Source organism: Jaculus jaculus, chromosome 11, assembly GCF_020740685.1.
Source record: "Jaculus jaculus isolate mJacJac1 chromosome 11, mJacJac1.mat.Y.cur, whole genome shotgun sequence".
Taxonomy (NCBI): domain Eukaryota; kingdom Metazoa; phylum Chordata; class Mammalia; order Rodentia; family Dipodidae; genus Jaculus; species Jaculus jaculus.
Genome location: NC_059112.1, coordinates 96,051,895 through 96,073,411, shown reverse-complemented (window position 1 = coordinate 96,073,411; position 21,517 = coordinate 96,051,895). Strand labels below are relative to the sequence as shown.

Genomic DNA, 21,517 nt, shown 5'->3' with positions numbered 1-21,517 from the left:
GAGCGCGTCCGGTGCGGAGGCCCCGCCCCCTCCTCGCTCCTCTGCACCCCCCCCTCCCCCCGGCGTTCCGCGGTCGCCGTGACAACCCGAGCGGCGGCCCCGGCGGCGGCAGGCGCGCGAATCCGGCCCCGCCTCCCCTCCCACCCCCGCCGCCGTCCCCCTGCTCGTCGTCACCGAAGCCGGCCAGCCTTCGCCCGGCCTCCGTGCTCTCTCCGCCTCCGGGTCCGCCCTCCCGCCCCGGGAGTGAGCGGCGCCCTAACCCGTCCTCCTCTCTCCACCCCCTCCCTCCCCGCCACCCCCGACCCCGGTCCGCCAGCCAGCGCTCCCGAGGACCGTGGGCCGCCGTCCGGGCGCGCGCAGCGAAGCCGGCGCGACTATGCCAAGATGGTCCTGCAGGCGCGGAGCAGGCACCGCGGGGAGGCGGCTCCCAAGCCGTCGCCGCTGAGGGGGGCGTCCGAGCCCGGCGAGCGCGCGCCCTCGTCCCCCGGGCGCAGGAAGGGGCCCCGCGCCGAGCCCGCGCCGCCCGCACGGGGCAGCGTGGCGGGGCGCCTGGCGGCCGGGCTGCGCGCGCTGGGCCTGCGGCGTGCGGGGCGCGGCGGCACCTGGAGCACGCTCGCGCTAGGTGAGCCCCGGGCGGGACGCGGCGCAACTTTGAGACGCGGGCCTCCCACCCCGGTCCCCAACTCCTCCTCTCGCCGCGCTCCTCCGGCTTCCGACGCCCCGCGGGGCCCGGGCTCCAGCCGGCTACCGCCCCGCCCCGACTTCTTTCCCCGGGACGTCTCCCCCCCCCGCCCCACCTCCTCGCCGCCCCGGCTCGCTCGCTCGCTCGCTCGCTCGCTCTCCTGCACCTCGCCGCCCGCCGCTCTCGGGCACCGGCTTTCTAAAACATGGCTCCAGAGCCACAGCTGCTCGGCCTGCCCGTGGGTGGCCGGGTCTTGTTAAGTCAGGAGACTCGGGCGCTGCCCACGGGTGCCACTGTCTTTCTTACGGTCGTTTCGGACCCCGGGCAGCGAGGATGGGGTGCTTTGGGATGGGAGCGATTCAGAGGAGCACAAAGCAAACTCAAGTTCTCGGCCGTAGAAAGTTGCCAAACTTGGAAATTTTAGCGTGTTTTTTTTTTCTTCTAAATCGTGTGTGCGTGTGTTTGTGTGTGTGTTGTTTTTGGGGGGTGTATATGCAGACAAATGTGCCCCTTGGGGCCCCCCTTGCGCTTTCCTGTAGCGGGGCGCACTAGCAGGAAGGAGACAGTGTCCACCACCCGCGCCCCCCCCCCCCACTCGTTCTTGTTTGAATCAGGGTTTATTGCTGATCATCAGCCGGAGGATTCGGGTCGTTGCTGCTTCCAGGATTACGATAACAGACCCGAGCGGCCGTGGCCAGCTGTGCATGGTGGATCCTGGTGCGGGAACCCGAATGGTTTCTCAGGCAATAATGCTTTATGGTGGATGTGCTCCTAACCACTGATCCATCGTCAGCTTCGTAGCCGACTTATTTTTTTCTTGGTTGCAAACACTGCCCTGTGATGAATTGTTCCCCTGGACAAGTTCGTTTCCAGGTTGTGTTGTGTTCTGTGTATCCAAGCTTTAATCTTGCTGGCATGTCTCCCTTCTCCCGTGCACCAAGTGGATGGCGTTTAACTGTGCCTAGTTCACATGTGAACTGACTTCGGATTTCCTTTGTCTCCCAGTTGACATTCCAATAAGGCAAATTATAGCAGCTTGGATAATAGGCCTAATGTTTGAAAGTCAGTGGGTAAAGTGCTTTAGCATTGCCTTTCTAATATGTTATCATAAAGGGCTTTGGCTATTTAGTTCCCCGTGATGGATGTCTTACTGTCTTTTCATATTCCTCTGCTGAGGTCCCTCGAGCCAGGACTTTGGGGTTCCATATAGGCCCAAAGATCAGCACACAGTAAAGTAACTTCGTGCCAGCTCACGGTCACCACTGGAAGCCACCTCATAAGAAGGCAGTCATCTCCGTGTGTTTCTGGGTTGAGAAAGGTTAGCTTTGTTATCGGGGCGTTTTATTTTGATAGTTGATTTAAGACTGAAAATTCATTCTTGCTCCGGCAGTAGTGAGCTTGAAAACCTGGTGGTTGTGCAGGTTAAGTTCACCTTGGGGAGGCAGCACGATACAGGGGATGAGGCTGAAGGTCTTCAGAGCCAGTGCACAATGCTAGCTTTTAAACCTCAGGTTACTTCCTTGTGAGCCTTATGAGATTCTCCCGTATCCTATTCACTCCACAGGGATGTCCCAGGGAACAAAACTAAAAATACCATGGGTGGTACATGTGTGTGTTTAAAGCATTTAATAGACACCCCCTCCCCCATTTTAGGAGCAGATGTACTGATTTCAGATCCCATAACAGAACAAACTTCAAGTTTTCCTGAGTGGCTGCTATAAACAGTAACTACTTTACAGTATAAGGAATGACAGGGCTTCAATTTTTTTTTTTTTCTTTTTCAGGCAGAGACATAAATAGTAGGCCTTATCTACTACTGCCCTTTCTGCATACTTGATAATCATATTTCCTTTGAATTTTCTCGTATTGGATGGCTTATATTTGAATTCAGTAATGCCTAAACTTAAAGACTACTTAAAAAAATTATTTATTTATTTGACAGAGAAGGGGTGGGGGGTGGGGAGAGAGAGAGAATGGACATGCCAGGGCCTCCTGGCACTGCAAACAAACTCTAGACGTGTGTGACCCCTTGTGCATCTGGCTAATATGGGTCCTGGGGAATCAAACCTGGGTCCTTTGGCTTTGCAGGCAAAAGCCTTAACCGCTCCAGCCCTCAATAAAGAGCACTTTTGTATCAATGTAGCAGTGTAGTGTTTTGCTTGATTTGCAACTGTAGCCATTGTAAGAAGAGCTACAGTGCACGTGGCAGCCCGTACTCTTAGGTGTATCCTCCAGCGCAGTCAGCCGGTGTGTGGAGGCTAGCTGAATGTGCCCTATCTAGAGACAGGGTCCTTGCAGATGGGCTACAGCAAGGCCACAAGTTCCTGCAGAGATGATTCTGCTCAGTGACTGGACCTGATATGTTTGGCTCATTCTCTGGGTCTGTACCCTTAGACTGCTGTGCTGAGTCCTCCTGTACCATCAAGCCACCAAAGCATCAGAAAGCTGCTCACCTTGTGTAGTGAAACTAGCAGTGTAGATGTATTCGAACGGTGCTTTATTTTCCCTTTTTCTTTTCCCACCCAGAGTGTGTCAGTTAAGCTGATACTATATAGTACTTCAATGTGAAACTTTGTAGTAGCCCCTTGGTCTTCTATTTCTATTATTTTTTTTTAAAAAATATGTTGTGTACTTATTTGAGAAAGAAAATAGACACAGCAGGGTCTCTAGCCACTGCAAATGAATGCCAGACTTATGTGCCACCTTGTGAATCTGGCTTTTTTGTGGGTACTGGGGAATCAAATCTGGGTTCTTAGGCTTTGCAGGTCAGTGCCTCTGAGCCATCTCTCCAGCCCCAGTCTTCTATTATTGAGAGACAGTGTATATTCATTTGTTCTTTGAGTTAATTTGTAGTGGATAACTATAACTACAACTAAATACTATGTTGTGACAAAAATGGCTTCATTTCTAATTATGAAGAAATTTTGTGACTTGAAGCGCCATGACAGAAGCACATACCTGTAAGAGTTCGAGACTGTCCCTGCAGAGGTGGCTCAGTGGTTAAGAGCACTTCCTGTGTAAGCACGGGGGCTGGAGTGGCCCTGAGACCACTTAGTTTGATCCTCCACAACCCATGTAAATAGCTGGGCATGACCACACATGTCTATAACCCTAATCCTGTAGGAAGCAGAGGCTGTAGAGCTGCTGGGATTTGAGAAAATATCAAAACTCCAGAATCAGTAACAAGACTCCATCTCAATGAAACAAGTACATGAACAACATCTAGCATTGTCCTCTGGCCTATGCCCACATCGTGCATGGGGAGCTGCATCCACACACAGAGACACGCATACACACACATGCCCATACTGTACATATCACACTCAAAAAAATAAAACAGGAAAAGAAACTGGTTAGATCTTTTCTTCATATGTGTTGGGCATCACAGTAAGTCACTTACCAAAGTTGGCCCTTGAGCAGTGTTGCATCGTTAAGAAGTCCGTTTGAGAAAGTAATTATGCTGTTCTTATATGTGGAAATTAATAGTAACAGTTGGAAAGAAGCGTTTTTGAAATGCTCATTTTTAGCCGGTTCAGTCCCTAAGCTCCCAGTTATCAGCCATAGGAGGCAGTGTTGTAGCAAGAACCTTGACAAGGCTTCCCAAACTTTCCTGACCACAGCCCTCAGTAAATGTTTTGCCTTCAGCCTGCTCCCACTTCTGAAAATGCACCCCACTACATAGACGTGTCTATCAGTGTATTTATGGATGCCAGTGGGCTATTTTCAGAAGGATGAACAGACGTAAGGATCTCATGAATATCATTTGGCCCCCAGGTACTATCAACACTTCCCACATGTGAAGGGGAAGTAAGGCTTCATGGGGAGTTACAGTCAGTGGGAGCTTTGCTGTGGGAGCAAGGCCACCCAAGAATCCCAGATACTTGTCATACCTTGGACTTCTCAAGTGCCTTTCACTGGCAGGTCTGCATGCTGCTGAAATAACTTAGAGTCAGCCTGCTGGGACGGGGACAAGGCAGAAAAAAGGAGAGCATGGCGTTCTGTGTAATCCTGCCTCTTCAAGACTCGTCTTTGTGGGTGGGCAGAGGGGAGATGGCACAATGCGTAGGGTGCTTGCTGCTTAAGCATGAGGACAGGAGCTCAGAACCCAGGGAGCCAAGTGCAAGCCACTCGTGGTGGCGCATGCCTGCAGTCCTAATGCTGGAAAGGTGACGTGGAGACAGGGGCATCCCCAAGGCTTAACTGCCTTCTAGCCGAGGTGAGTCCTTGGTCCGGTTAGGGACCCGGTCTCAGAGGAATAAGTGGAAGAGTGATTGAGACTATGCTCAGCATTTACTTCTGAGCTCTACATGCATGTGCACATATGAGCACCAACACACTTGTTCACACACAGGCAAAAAACATTCTTCTAGTTATAAGCAAAGCATTTAGCGTCTAGAGCTTTGTTTTGGTCACATGTAACATGAGAGATGCGTACTAGACCAGTGGTTCTCACCTTAGCTATCCAGTGGAGGTGTATGGAAACTGCGCCATCTTGAGGCCCAAACTGCACATAGACTGCTTAAACGTGAAACGCGGGCTTCTAGGGATTGAACCCAGGGCCTGATGCATGCTAAGCAAGGGCTCTTGAGAAACACAATTCCTGCAACTGAGAGCATGCTAGGGTGGTATAAGGGCCAAGAAAAGCTGAAGAAGAGCGAATCTTAGGGACCACTGCCACCTTTATGTCTTTTTCAGGCAAGCACTTGAGCATAACGGCTGTGAAGTTGTATTAGCAACGGACACATCTCAGCCATGTCAACAAGCAATATATGGGAACTTGGATTTTAATGAACTTTCCAATACTTGAAACCATTGTTTTCATTCTATGATCGATTTCTGGTTAACTCTAAGGAATCTAATTACCTAAGCATGTTATTATTTATACTTTTCTCTAAATGCGAAGATGTCTGAATATAAGGAAAGATTATTTGTGATGATTTCTTTTTTTATTTTGGCCAGTAATATAGTATCAACACTGAACACAAATAAAGTTTTAATTACATTCATATGTATATTTGAATATTGCTAAAATCTGATCACTTAAAATGCACTGTTAGATTATATTGATGCCTGTTAGTAGGCATAAAGGTGTATTAATGTTTCTTAGGAATTTTTCATAGAGACTACACAGGTGCATGCATTTTCATGTGGGGTATCTTAAGGCCTTACTGTTTATGTGCTTAATTCCAAATTCTAGTTCTTCTAGCTTATCTTTTCCCATTTGCTGTAGGCTACCATTGGAACCTTTGTCTTGCAGATAAGCATCTGCTAGTTTTCTCTACTTACTTACTGGCAAACAAACTATTAAAATTATCCATTTCAAGTCAAGATCTGTGTACTGTTTTTTAATCCCATAAAAGAGATTATTTCATTATGGGATACATTTCATAGTTCAATTAAAATTAATTCAGTATATATTTAAAAAGTGGAAATAATATTCAGGGTATATAATTTATAAGTGTATACTGGGGCTTCAGTACTGTTAGTTTCTCAGCATTATCACAGTTACTTCTTTTCCTGAGGGGACATCAATGAATACTTAATATATCAGCTATGTTTGTTCAGTGTCTTTCCCATGTTTAACTTTCTTCTAAATTAGCTGATGGTCAGGTGTGTTTTCCAGCACTGTTACTCTCACAGGATAAATACTTGGATGAGGTTTTATTGTAACTTAGTGTAGCAAGGATTCAACATCATAACATGACACTCACCAAAATTACTTATACAAGTTCAGTTTTGATTCAGGACTGATGAAAGATGAGGTGATTATATATGATTATATATATTAGTAAACTATACTGCTAACTATGTCATAAAACAATTTATAAGTCAGCTGGCCAGTTTCTTTTGCATGCTTGCTACCTAAATGGAGTTTTAATTTGGGATATTGTGATATATTGAAAAGAGTTATGTTTTATTCATATTCTTATAATAACTCCCATTTCCCTAAAATGCTGCCGTGCTGCCCTCTTTCTAGCTCATCTCAGTGATCCCTGCCTTCTGTACCACTTGCAGTCCGTCCATGCTGCAGGGCTGGCATGGGAGTGGTTTTCTTTGGGTCTTAGCACTAATCGTAAAGTGCCTCATATGAATGGTGCTGCTGCCTGTTATTTCCTTCTTTCTTTCTTTTTTCTCTCTCTTTAAAACCTTTTGTAAGAAGACCTGGGATTTCATTTTTCTCTCATCTTTGATGTCCATTCAAATTTCATAAGCATCTAGAACTTAAGGTTACTGCTGAGATTTTTACCCATGGGGAAAATAAGGTAGGGCTAGATGACTGGCCTGTGTCATGTTTTGGTTCACTGGGTGGGGCTTGGAGTTGAGTAACTCTTGGCACCACAAGTCTCATTTGTGAAGTTGTAGGTCTCAGACCTGAAGCCTTCGGCAATAATCAAAGGCAAGTTAAGGGTTTTATGAACTCATACGACACGAGACCCGTGAGCTCTTAGGGCACTGCCTTGCTGTTTATTTTTTACATCCTTGGGTCTAACCCTTCTGTTTTCATTCTCACTTTGCATGATTAATTTTTGAAAATCAATAAATCCTGAATTTTAAAACTTGTGATGGTTTTTGGAAAAAAAATCTATAAAACACTGACATAGTAAATAAGCCTTTATTGATCATTTAACTTAAATAATAAGGAAGACTTGTGATGTCCAAGGTCATTTTGTATTTTGGAGGGATTTCATGTCAAGATTTGGGAGGGTCACCAGGAAATAAACTTTTCTCTTGGCTGTATGGCGTGTGTGCATGCATACGTGCATGGACGCCTGCTTCTGTATGTCTTCCAGGTGTGGTGTGCGCATGCATGTGTGTCCATCTGCTTCTGTGTGTCTCCCAGCTGTGGCATTTGTGCTCACGTGCTGCATTCCTGTGTGTAAACCTGCCTCTGTACGATGCCCAGCTGCGGTGTGTGCTTGCACGTGCATGCATGTGCACCCACTTCTCTGTCTCTTTCCTGTGTTGCAGAGATCCAGTTTCTACACTTCTCCAGTGGTCTTACTAAAATTTGCAGTTTCCCTCTGCATGCTTAGAAGCATTCAGTGAACTAGCATATTGTTTTGGTTGTATATTTTATCTATTCTTTTCTTAATATATACATATATTTTTATTGCCAACTTCTGTACTTACAGACAACAAACGATGGTATTTCCCTGACCTAGCTTAAGCCATTCTCCTCCCTGTAATCTGTTCTTCTGCTTACATATATACAATACCACCCCCTAAAGTTCTTCCCTCTCCTCCTTCCTCCCCTTATAGCCTTTTTCTAGCTTATGGGCCTCTGCTACTGACTTTTGGCTCCAGCTCACATACAAGTCTATACATTAGTAGCTAGGATCCACATTTGAGAGAGAATATGTGACATTTGGCTTTCTGGGCCTGGGTTACCTTACTTACTATAAAACACTAAAATGCAGTTTTTAAATAAGGAGAAAGTTAATGACCATTAATGTGCGTTAGTGCTTGAGAAATACTCATCTTCAGATTATGTAAGGCTAAGGCTTTCTTTTTACTGGGGGGAGGAATTGACCTGGAAGTTACTATGTAGTCTCAGGGTAGCCTCGATCTCACAGTGAACTTTCTACCTCTGCCTCTCAAGTGCTAAGAGTTAAAGGTGAGCACCACCATATCCAGCCTACTTAAAAAATGTATATTTTTGTTTGTTTATGTGGTGGTGGGGGGCAAAGGAGAAAATGGGCATGCTAAGGCCTCCTGCCACTGTAAATGAACCCCAGATGCATGAGCCACACTGCCTTTGTATGCAAGTACCTTTAACTGTTGAGCCATCCCTCCAGCTAAAGCTAAGACTTCTAAAGGAAGTTAGAATTTACTGTTTTTTATTTTTATTTTTTGTTCATTTTTATTTGTTTGAGAGTGACAGAGAGAGAGAGAGAGAGAGAGAAAGAGGCAGAGTGTATGGGTGCGCCAGGGCTTCCAGCCACTACAGACAAACTCCAGACGTGTGTGCCCCCTTGTACATCTGGCTAACGTGGGTCTTGGGGAATCGAGCCTTGAACCGGTATCTTTAGGCTTCACAGGCAAGCACTTAACTGCTAAGCCATCTCTCCAGCCCAGAATTTACTTTTTAAAATGTATATTTTGAGTAATAGTTGTAAGTATTGCCTGTTTTAAAATTTGTACATTAGTAGTGCGTGCATTTTAATTAACACATAATTAAGTACATATTTCAGTATGCAAATCTACTTTGTATGGTTTTCTGTTTAGGAGCCTGTTGATTTTCTGGGGTGGTTATATACACTGTGTATTCTTTTCTGTTTGGGGTATTGTATATGCTTTCTGTGTTCTGTCCTTATAGTGCCAGTTGACAATGAAACATTTGGTCCTTGACGCTTTGTTAGTTCTCAGGCATTTCTGTGTCATTGCATTCTTGTGGCTAATGTCCTCAACATTTTCAGATCTAAGCCTGGAGTCAGAGAAACCCTGGCTCTCTTCCAAGCCCTGCTGCATCCTCACTGCGTGTGACTTAGGCCTCCTGGGACAATAAGAGCCAGGTCTCCCTCAGAAGGACTCCTGGGTCATTGTTGCTCAATATGGGATAATACAACTGGCAAATAGATATTAAATATTATCAGCATAATTAAGAACTTCAAATATTTTTCTTAGCTCTTGTGAAGTTCTGTTTTGCTCAATGTCAAATATGTGGTGGAGACTCCAGTTAATTGAAATTAGCCATCCAGGAGTGTCCATCCCATAACCCTGGAGACCCGTGAATGTGACCCCAAATTAAACTCAAAACATTTTTTTTTTTTTTGTAATTTATTGTGTGGTTCTTGAGCATGAATGTTATACAGGACAACTTTGTGTGACAATGTGAAAAGGTTTTCACTCCTGATGTGAGGAGGAGCCATGGTTTCTTCTAGTGTGGACTGTAGATTTGAAAAGCAATCATTTCTCAGCTTGAGAGTCAGTGTGTGTAAGTGAATTGAGCTCATGCCTTATTTCACTACTTATAGTAGAACTTCCTCCTCCCCAATTCAAAAAGGAAAACAAACCAAAGGGGACAAATTTATTAAGACTTTGAAGTTTGGGGAGCAGAGACATCAAAATGAAAACAGAAAATCACTGTGCAGTCACTTAAAAGGGCAAAGTACCATGTGTTAGTGGAAATAGCTATAGGTAGTTCAAAGTCATTAAGTGCTGGGAATTGAAATAACCATGCAAATACCCCTGACTTTATGCTTTGTGCAAATGAGACTCAAAGGCTATGTAAAAGTCATAAAACCTTAAAAAAAAGTTTCTTCTTAGGACTAACTTTCTTACAAGGGGAGCAGTGTAAATCTTAATTCTTTCCCTTCTTAATTCCTTTCTGCATCTACCAAGTTTTGCCAGTGTCTTTCAGTTATCTTTTGGATTTATATTTGCCTTTTCCTAATAAATCTCATCTTGTTTCTACTCTCCGGACCTTCCTCAGCACCCTTGAATTGTTACCATCTTCTTAATAGATTACTTGTCATAGCTACCACTTCTCAAAGTGTGGATTGTATGAAATCACCTGAGGGCTTGAAAAAAATGTAAGGTTATCAACCCCTTAGAGTGATCTGCTGAGTTAAGAGCTTAAGGAGCTAGACCCAAGAATGCAGTCTTAGCTCGCTTCTCCCATGCTTTTGGCTATACACTAGAATCTGCCCCATTGAAGATATAGGAAAGTTCAGGTTACCAGGGAACTCCAGTGTGTGTCCATGTTGATATATTTCCCTTGAATGTCTACCTCACTTAAATGCAGATTGTTCGTTGGGAGGAATGGGATAGGACCTCAGAGTCTGAGGAGTCTGAGATATCCAGGTAGGTCCTAAGTGATAAATCACTGCTGGACTCTAGGATACTTGGAGTGCCAAGGAGCCAATTTGATTCTCATGTTAAAAATTCTAAGCAACGATGGAGCTGGAGAAATGGCTTAGTGGTTAAGGCTTTTGCCTGCAAAGCCAAAGGACCTCGGTTCGATTCCCCAGGACCCAGGTAAGCCAGATGCACAAGGTGGCACATGCATCTGGGGTTTGTTTGCAGTGGCTGGAGGTCCTGGCGCACCCATTCTCTCTCTTTCTCTCCCTGTGTCTTTCTCTCTCTCAAATAAATAAATAAATATTTTAAAAACATTATAAGCAACTATTATTCAGAATTTGCCCCAGTCACTTTGTGTGCCAGGGACAAGCAACACTGATTATAAGTCTGAATCCCTTGTGTGAAATGTCCCCCATAGGCTGGTATGTTAGAACAGCCTGTTTTGGGAGGTTGTAGAACCTTTAGGAGGTGGGTCTAAGTGGAGGACGTGGGTCATGAAGGGCGGGGGGAGGACTTGAGGGCTATAGCCCCTAACATAGCCAAGTTTCTGTACTCATATTGTGATAGGGAAATTTTGGGGTGACTTTGAGAGCGTGAGAGTGTCAGAACCTTATCTCAGCTAGATTGGGCAATAACTCAGGAGTTAGGGAGTCAGAAAACTCAATAGTCACACAGGACTCCCGATGAGGCCTCTGGATTCTTATCTTAGAGATTTAATAAATAAAAACCACAGACCAGAGGATAAGGGTTAGGAAGATATTATTAGCTTATAGATAGAAGAAATGGAAGGAAGGTAGAACTTTTGCCCAGGACAACAAGAGGGTGTTTGAGAAGCCCAGCTGGAGACCCCGATTGGGTTATTTTATGTAATCCCCCTGGATGGGCAGCTGTTGTTTGTCCAGTCCTGTAGGAGGTATCTAGGGTCAATATTTCTGAAAAAGAGTTGTCTTCCCGGAGATCCTAATTCTCTTGGAAGGGCTTCTTGGAAGCAGGCGGAAGGACTCCCTAAGGGGGCAGAGATAAGAAAATATCAGACCCTTCTGACACTTCTGGCCTGTAGTAAAGTGTAGTAATCTCACTTTTCTCATCCAGGCCCTGTGGACAATTCCCTGTTTAGTTTGGGGTCCTGTCACCATGCGCTGCCTGGCCACATTCTTTCTCCTAGTCTTCACTTGTACTTGGACAGAAGTGAGACACTGATTCTTTTCTTTTTCTTTTTTTTTTTTTTTAAATTTTATTAGCATTTTCCATGATTATAAAAAAAATCCCGTGTTAATTCCCTCCCTCCCCCCCATACTTTCTCCTTTGCAATTCCATTCTCCATCATATTACCTCCCCATAACAATCATTGGAGACATTGATTCTTAATGTGAGTGATGAGGTTGCTCACTTGCGATCTGTCTTGTGTTTCTGTCTCTTCTTTTTCCTTCATTCCCTTTACTTCATCTTTGTTGCATTTAAAAACAAGAGGTCTGTCGTGCAAACTCAGATACTGCAGGAGTATGTAAAACGTGGCAGTTCTTTGTGTATTTCCACTTCCAATCTGGCCCAGCTGGCCACTGCCATTCTTTGTGCACTGAGTACTATTTTCATGATAGTTTCCACAGAATGGTTTCTTTACAATGTTTTGCAAATAATAGGCCCTCAGACACTTTGCTGAATGACTGAGTGAATGAAAATTGTAGACCCATGCCTGAGCTGCCCATTGGGGCTTTGCTGAGCTCCAGGGCTGCTTCAGGGGTCAGTGCTCTCTCAGCTCCTAAGACGGCTCAACATTGCAACACCTCAGATCTGGCAAACTCATATTTGAAGTGCTTATGTGCAAGATGAAATACTTCTTTCTGCTATAACAGTAATTTAAATTTCTTTTATTTCAGCTGCCTTTGCAGCCTTGCTGCACTGGTAAGTAAGATTATTTTTTTTTTTTTCATTGATAAGTGTTATAACACAGTATTCTTAAAATTGTAGTTTAATTGATAAATTAGGATCAAAGTAATAAAATTTTTAATAAAAATGCATCAATTATTAAAGAGGCTATATTTGATACTCTAATTTGTCTAATATTAATATGGTGTACATGCTGAAAGGAATGTTAATTTTTTTAAATCTTCTGAATAGACAGATATATGAATTTCATTAATCAGACATTTCTGAAATGATAACCCAATGACATTTACAGTTTAATATGTATTTTTATTGTACTTAAATAGTATTGTGGTTCATTTTTAATTTAAAAATGTAACTGGTATGTATTTAGCAGATATGTAGAAAACAAATATAGATGCAATTGTTTTTCAAGAAAGCATCTGTAAATTTTATGTACTTTTTTTGCTTTTAGAATTAATTTTAACTTTTACAAGGCTGAACACTGTTTGCTTTGTTATTTTGATATTTTCAGGAGCCATATAACACACCTTTTTGAGAATGATCGTCATTTTTCACACCTTTCAACATTGGAAAGGGAGATGGCTTTTCGCACAGAAATGGTTAGTATTTGTGTGGTATTTTATTGTAGTATTATGTGACTCTCAAAAACATTTAAGCTTTTAAAAAATGTGTGTGTGTGCATACACATGTTCATGTGTGTGGTGTTTGCATGGTTGTGTGTGTGTATGGTGTGACTTTGGCATGTGGGCCATGGTATGGGGAAGTCAGAGGACCACTTTCAGGTCAATCCTTGCCTTTTTACCTCTTTCGAGGCAGGGATTTCGTCTGGATTCTTATTCTGCTGTTCTTTGCTCTACATTCCATGAGCTTCTCTAGGAGTCTCTCCTGTTTCTGCCTCCCACCTCGCTGATTGCAGAAGCCCATCAAGGGCTTCCACATTTCTTTTGTGGAGTCTGGAGGTCCAACTTTAGGACTTTGGTTACTTCAGTGAGTACTTTACCCATTGAATCATCTCCTTAGTCCCAATGTTAAGCTTTTTAACATGAAAAATTTCTTTCTCTTCCCCTCTTCTTTCTTGAGATAAGTCTTACTGTAGCTCAGACTGACCTGGAACTCCCTCTGTAACCCCAGACTGGCCTTGAACACATGGTGATTGTAGGTTAAAAGATATGCACCATCACACCTAGCTTAACATGGAAATTTTTAACAAGACACACCAAAGTGGAAAGAGTAGACCCTTCTCCCTGCTCATCTAGCTTCAACAACAGACACCATCACTCCTTCATATGCACTGTCTCTTTTAAAAGAAATTCCATATTACATCATTTTATCTAGTAATACTAATAAATACCTTAAAATATTTTTTGCTAATGTTGACATCACTACCACTATCACACTTAAAAATAATTAGTACGAACATATAAATTAATGCTTGAATGACTTGACCTTTAAAGAGTTAGTGTCCTTGATTCAGGCTCCAAACTGCCTACGTGTTCCATTCACCTGCTAAATCTCTGAGTCTGTAAGTTCTTCTTCCCATTTTGTTTTTCTGCTATTTACTTATTGTTATTCTGCTATTTGGTGAGGAGTTTAGGGTATTTATGTCTTGTGCAGTTGTCCACAGTAATTCATGTTGTGTTCCTCTGTCCCACTTTTTCTACATATTGAGGGAGTTATGGTCTTGATAGTTGAAGATATGGTGTCTTCTCTTTCAGGAATACTTACTAGGTGTTGCTCTGTACTTTTTATTGGCTAATTCTGACAGGCAAACCAGGATTGGTTGCCTTACTTTCCAGATGTTCAGTTTGATCATTGGCTTTGGGAACTGTCTTGCTGGTTCCTCAGAGCCCAGTCATCATCAGTGGAGGCTACTTGCCTCATTGGAATTGCTAATCTGTGATTGTTGTATATCCCTATAATACTTAGTTTGTCTTTCTGATACACTTGGTACAAAGACAGAAAAAAAAAAAACTTTTTCCTAAATTTTATTTACTGCTGTCCATAAAATGAGTTGGTTTTCTAGTACCTCCTAGTCATAAGAGCAGAGCTGCTTCTGTTGGAGCATCATTGTGAGCTGATGGGCTTGAGCATGCTTTGTAACCTCACTGGTTATAGCTGAAGAAATACCCTGCAATTGGCTCTGCTGGCCATCGGTGTGACCTCACTAGAGTTTCTTAGTGTCCTTACTTGGGGTGTCCCTATCTTCCTTATTTCTAGATGCTACAAGACATTTACTACCCTGACCTGGCCACAGCCTGTTTGCTAAGATGCCTCAATTTCTTTTAGTTGCACATGACATATAGAGACTGTTTTACTTACCTCTCATCACTGAGACAAACATCTGAACAGAAGCAGCTTATGGGAGAAAAGGGTTTACTTCAGGCTTAGAGAATCTAGGGGACACAACATCAATGGCAGAAGAAGCTGACTCACTTCCCTAGTTCCATACACAGAGACACCACCAAACAGTCAGGAGACAAGAACAGCCAGAGCTTTAACTAGTGCTCTAACTGGCACCTGGGAGGGGTGGACTGCAGATCCACCCCAGTGACATACCCCTTTCCTCCAGGGCTCTGCCTGCTGGAGACTCATGTTGTAAGCTCAGTCCTAATCAAAAACACCTGAGTCTACGGGGGCAAACATTCAAACCATCACAGATACCAAGACTTTGTTGTACAAATGCTCATTGCTACTATACTGGCCACTGTGCCTAGATTAAAAAGAAGAAGAAGAAGAAAAAATATTTATTTTAGAGGGGAGAAAAAGGCAGAGAGAGAGAGAGAGAGAGAGAGAGAGAGAGAGAGAAAGAGAGAATGGGTATGCCAGGGCCTCCAGACACTGCAAACAAACTCCAGATGCATGCACTACTTTGTGCATCCAGCTTATGTGGGTCCTGGAGGGTTGAACCAGGGTCCTTTGGTCTTGCAGGCAAACGTCTTAATCGCTAAGCCATCTCTCCAGCCCACTGTGCCTAGATTTTTTTGATGAACAAAACTAGCAAAATTTTTTTTTCCTTTTGAGGTAGGGTCTTGCTGTAGTCCAAGTGGACCTGGAATTCACTTTGTAGTCTCAGGGTGGCCTCGAACTCATGTTGATTCTCCTATTTTTGCCTCCTGAGTGCTGGGATTAAATGTGTGTGCCATCATGCTTGGCACAATTTTTATTTTAACAGAGAAAATAAATCATGACTATGCCCAGATGGGGCACTTCCTGGAATTACAGAAACTGACTCTTGGATTTGCTTATCCAAGAGTTGGCCAGCTACCTTTTAGAGGAGCCTGAAAGAAGAAAAACCAACCCTTGGAGTCCTTTAAACTGAGAGTGAACCCCCTTCTGTTGCTGTTACCTTGCTTCTCACGTCCCTGCAGCTGCTCCCTTTGCTGAAAGGTACTCACTGGTGTTTTTACTGAATAGCAAAAAACAGCAATATGTGAACAGAGAATCAGCAATATGTGAGGAAGGCACTTGTTCCTTGACTGTTGGGATTCTGCTGATTCAGAACACCTGCACTTGATGCACCTGTTGCTTTTAACATTTCTGTGAGCAGTTTGTTACTTTTAAGGTCTGTTGCTCTTAACAGATGGTCAGCATATCTCACACATACATGCACTGTTCTGAGTCAGGAATGAAACCAGCCACTAAGGAAGTAGGATGATGAGCATATTTTAAGATCAGTTAGCATCTTATAACATTCCTTGTCAATGTTGGTCACCTATGCTGCTCAGGACAAAGGTAAACTAAGACAGGAAACTCAATTCCATGATTTTAAGTGAGCTAAGTACTTGGTTATGATTAACTTAAAGGCAAGTTACAAGACAGGAACTTAGCAAAAAAGGCATCTCAGATATATTTTCAGAAAGGTTATTTGTAATGTTCATAATAATGATTTTTTGTTAAGAATAAAAATGCCAATAGAACCATTAACATATTATTAAAATAATTTAAGTTTTTCTTGCAGCTTGTTTTGATGATAGGATATATTCTAGTGAGGTACAATAAGATTACTGTGTCCTGGTGTTCCATGAAATATTCTTCCAAGTTAAGAAGTAATTAACTTTTTTATTTTGAAACTTTTAAAAGATTTAACAGTTTGTGCTTTATGGTTAAATAAAATATTTATATGATTCTAAAATAAAATCCACAGGACAGAGTAGAGATAGTGGTTCTAGGGACTGCCATAGTGAAATCCACACAGTCTGGTGACTGAAAACAGCAGGAGTTTATTTTCTGATAGTTTCAGCAGGTGAACTGGAGAAGTCAGGTGTCAGCAAGGCCAACTTCTCCCTGAAGTCCACCTGTTGTTGCCTGTAGTCATGGTGTTCCTGGCTTGTTGGGACATCATTCTCCAGTTTTTGCTTCCACCTTCTTGGGGTCCTGTCACCCAGCTTATCTGTGGACCTACTTTCCTCTTCCCACAAGAGCACTGGTTGTTGCTCACTTCAGAGTCCACTTCAGTCTAGCTTGATTTCAGCTCAACTTGATTACGCAAGCCAGGACTCTTTTTCCAGTAAGGGCACATTCACAGGTCGTGGTACATGTGAAACTTTGGAAGGCCCTGTTGGACAAGTGCAGTAGGAAACGGACTTTTAAAATTAGTGATATCACAGCTGCAGACACAGAAACACAGCTTTCACCATGAAAGGAAAGTTCATTCTGGAGCCAGATACAGATGACGATAGTTTGGGAACACAAATTTAGGTTACCATATTCAACATGGTAGCTGTGTGTGTGTAGTATGTGGGATATGTGTGTGTACTATAACGCGTATATATGTGGTGTAATGTGTGTGTATATGTGTGTGAAGTATGTGGTATGTGTGTGTGTAAGCTAGAAGCTAGAAAATGTCCTCCTTTTTGCTCATCTGTTTTTCCAGAGACAGAATCTCTCCCTGAACCTCAGAGTTGCCATTTTTAGTCAAACTGGCCTCTGGTCTCTGCTCTTATGGAGAGCAGACTGGAGGTACAGGCATGCATGATCAAGCCCAGCTGTTGACATGGGTCCTGGGAAGTCAAGCTCAAGGCAAACGAGACCTCACAGGCCCTTGTGCTTATGCAGAAAGCACTCTACTGGCTTAGCCATCTTCCCAGCTCTTACAATAGTTGCGTGAAGCTTTTATAGTGACAGAACAAAGAAAGTCATCAATCAAAACACTTATACATACATTGGTGGAAATCTCAGGTACGCACATTTCAGCACAGTGGAGAAATCTCTGTTGCCTTAGGTGCTATCCAATAGTATTATCTTATTTCTGGAAGCTAGGAGGTGCTTATACATTCAAAAAGTATTTACCTGGATACTTTTTATAATAACATTAGTTCACACACAGAAATTGAGCAATAAATGACAATTAGGGGGCTAAAATAGCCCAAGAGTGGAACGTCTGCCTAAACTGTGGCTTATTTTCCTCCTCATCCTCAGTCTCTAGCTCTTTTGCGAGTGATGCTAATCTGTAAAAATAAGTTTTTTTCTATAAAAAGATTCAAATACATTTTGCTTAAGCACAAAGTATTGGTTCTCAAGAGTAGTTCTTTTTTTTTTTTTTTAGATATGGTTTCACTGTAGCTCAGGCTCACCTGGAATTCACTATGGAGTCTCAGGGTGGCCTCAAACTCACGGCGATCCTTCTACCTCTGCCTCCCGAGTGCTGGGATTAAAAGACATGTGCCACCACGGACGTCTCAAGAGTTTTGAGTTGTTTGCGGGAAATCACTATCCCTTTGGGCACAGATTTCATCTTATTTTAAGTTTTCTAAGAACTAAGTTTCTCTTAGAAGGAAGTAATAATCGATAGTAATTTGCATCAGACCTGATAATCTGCTGCTTGCCTATGTTTAGGGACAAATACCTTTGAAAGAAAAACTGACCTTTGTGTACTTGTTCTAGACTGTTTCTCAACCTTTTAACATTATCTATACTTTGGCCTATTTACCTCTTTAGACCTTTTTAGCCTAGTTGTCCACCCCTCTATGAATTTTTTTTTTTTCAGTTTTTTGAGGTAGGGTCTTATCCTAGCTCAGGCTGACCTGGAATTCACTATGTAGTCTCAGGGTGGCCTTGAACTCACAGTGATTAAAGGTGTGAACCACCATGCCTGGCTTATGAATTTTTTTTAAACTTTTGTTTTACTGAAAAGTTCCATGCTTCTAGACAATATACTAAGAAAATTCCTTCCCTTCCCCAACTTTTCCCTTCACAAATCTACTCTCCATCATATCCCCTCTGCTTCTCAATCAGTCTCTCTTTTATTTTGATGTCATGATCTTTTCCTCTTCTTATGATGGTCCTGTGCAGGTAGTGTCAGGCCCTGCGAGGTCATGGATATCCAGGCCATTTTGTGTCTGGAGGGAGCACGTTGTAAGGAGTCCTACCCTTCCTTTGGCCTTTGGCTTTTACATTCTTTATTTTTTTTTTTAATTTTTTTTTATTTATTAGAGAGTGACAGACAGAGAGAGAAAGACAGATAGAGGGAGAGAGAGAGAGAGAACGGGCGCGCCAGGGCTTCCAGCCTCTGCAAACGAACTCCAGACGCGTGCGCCCCCTTGTGCATCTGGCTAACGTGGGACCTGGGGAACCGAGCCTTGAACCGGGGTCCTTAGGCTTCACAGGCAAGCGCTTAACCGCTAAGCCATCTCTCCAGCCCGGCTCTTACATTCTTTCTGCCACCTCTTCCATTATGGACCCTGAGCCTTGGAAGGTGGGATAGAGTTGTCTCAGTGCTGAATCTCCTCTGTTACTTCTCAGCACTATGGTGCCTTTTGAGTGATCCCAGAGGTCACTGCCACCTGACAAGAGAAGTTATGGTGGGAGTCATCCACAGGTAGTGGTCCAAGTGGAATGTTCCTCTCTGTTGCTCTTTCGCTTGGTCTTGTTTTTGACCCCCTCTTCTCTATGATTTCTAGAACTTGTGGGGCTCCACTGATTCTCAAGATTTCTTCTCCCCGGTAGGACTGCTGCTGAAAAGTCTCACTGGCAAGCCAACTGCCAAGGCAGCCTCCTCTGCCATCTTGCCACTGCCACCTCCTCACCATGAGTGCCTCTGTAAAATTACTTTTGATGGAAATTGTTTAGTATATTGTTGTGAACACCTTTTAATACATTGACATATTTGCATTGAAATTTGATGGAAATATGATTGATGTCATTTTGGGTATTCAGAAAAGCGGTTAGGAGGCTTTTTTTGTCTTGGGAAGGTTTCTTGATGCATGGTAAATTTAGTTTGGTATTAAACTATTCATATTTTTTTTTCTTAAGATAGGTTTGTCTAACACATTTGTATGGGTTAAAAATTTTCCAAGGCAAAATATGCTGAGATGCATATGAGCATAAGTGTGGAAACAAATTTTGAAGTTACTTTTTATTTAATCTTTCCAAATTAGATTAAAAAAAAAACATTTCATTCTTTATTTCTTTATTTGATAGAGAAAGAGAGAGAGGAAAGTGAATGGGAGTGCCAGGGCCTCCAGCCACTGCAAACGAACTCCAGACATGTGTACCCCCTTGTGTATCTGGCTAATGTGGGTCCTAGGGAATCGAACCTGGGTCCTTTGACTTTTATAGGCAAACACCTTAACCACTAAACTATCCCTCCAGTCCCAATTTAGATGTTTTTAAAATGTACTTTTAGAAGCTGGTTATGGTGGTTCATGCCTTTGATCCCAACATATAGGAGGCTGAGGTAAAAGGATCACTGTGAATGTCAGGGTTTTTTGTTTGTTTGTTTAGTTTTATTTATTTACTTGAGAGTGACAGACAGAGAAAGAGGGCCTCCAGCCACTGCAAACGAACTCCAGATGCATGTGCCCCCTTGTGCATCTGGCTAATGTGGGTCCTGGGGAATCGAGCCTTGAACTGGGGTCCTTAGGCTTCACAGGCAAGTGCTTAACCGCTAAGCCATCTCTGCAGCCCCGTGAATGTGAGTTTTGAGGCCAGTCTGGGCTAGAGTAAGTTCCATGTCAGCCTGGGCTACTGTGGGATTCTGCCTCAAAAAAAAAAAAAATCTTCCTATCTATCTATCTATCTATCTATCTATCTATCTATCTATCTATCTATCATCTATCTACATACGTATATATCTATCTATCTACATACGTATATGTATATGTATATGTATATGTATATGTATATGTATATACATGCATGCTTTTTGAAAACTAAGAATTTGTGACTGATGATGCGATTATGAAATTAATTGTAGTTAGATTTGCTTGAATGCTTCATATTCAAAACCATGTGTTGTCAATATACTGTTAAGTATTTTCAAGCTAAGAAGAAGCAGAGTGGGCTGGAGAGATGTCTTAGCAGTTAAGGCCCTTGCCCACCTAAACCAGATGCACAAGGTGGCGCATGTGTCTGGAGTTTGTTTGCAGTGGCTAGAGGCCCTGGCACACCCGTTCTCTCCCTCCCCTCCTCTATCTCTCCCCCTCTCTATCTCTCATAAATAAATAAAAATTAACAAAAAGAAGCCACAGAGTGACTGTGTCCTTTGATCACAGCTCGAGTGCGTCTTCTTTCAGGGACTGTACTACTCTTACTTCAAGACTGTGGTGGAGGCGCCCTCGTTTGTGACTGGTGTGCAGATGATCATGAACGACAAGCTCACAGAATACCCGCTTGTTATCAACACTTTAAAAAGATTCAACCTCTACCCTGAGGTAAGTTTCTCTTTCTAATTATGAGTTTTCATTTTTGTAAACTTTATATATATATATATATATATATATATATATAATTTTAATATTTTTTGTTCATTTTTTATTTATTTATTTGAGAGCAACAGACACAGGGAGAAAGACAGATAGAGGGAGAGAGAGAGAATGGGTGCGCCAGGGCTTCTAGCCACTGCAAACAAACTCCAGACACGTGCGCCCCCTTGTGCATCTGGCTAACGTGGGACCTGGGGAACCAAGCCTCGAACCGGAGTCCTTAGGCTTCACAGGCAAGCGCTTAACTGCTACGCCATCTCTCCAGCCCTAAACTTTATCTTTATTAAGCATGACTCTAAATCTAAGTTCTGACTTAGCATACTGAAACTTATTTCAGTTTTTACAAGAAAGTGTGCATCTTGGGAAGAACTATGGAAACCATCATTACTGATTTAGTGGAACTTTTGATTCTATGGGAACTATAATTGTGATTACATTATTTAGA

At 42.9% G+C, this 21,517-nt stretch overlaps 1 protein-coding gene across 2 annotated transcripts in view; it reads left to right on the top strand.

Moving 5' to 3' along the window:
• The first annotated feature begins 371 nt into the window (after positions 1-371).
• Positions 372-21,517, top strand: part of Dpy19l1 (dpy-19 like C-mannosyltransferase 1) — an 85,086-nt gene continuing 63,940 nt past the window's right edge. For both annotated transcript variants that reach the window (XM_045161854.1, XM_045161852.1), the window contains exons 1-4: positions 372-622; positions 12,361-12,385; positions 12,882-12,969; positions 20,884-21,021. In XM_045161854.1, the coding sequence (XP_045017789.1) occupies positions 385-622; positions 12,361-12,385; positions 12,882-12,969; positions 20,884-21,021 (489 nt within the window). In that variant the 5' untranslated portion in view covers positions 372-384. The remainder of the gene's footprint in view (positions 623-12,360; positions 12,386-12,881; positions 12,970-20,883; positions 21,022-21,517) is intronic.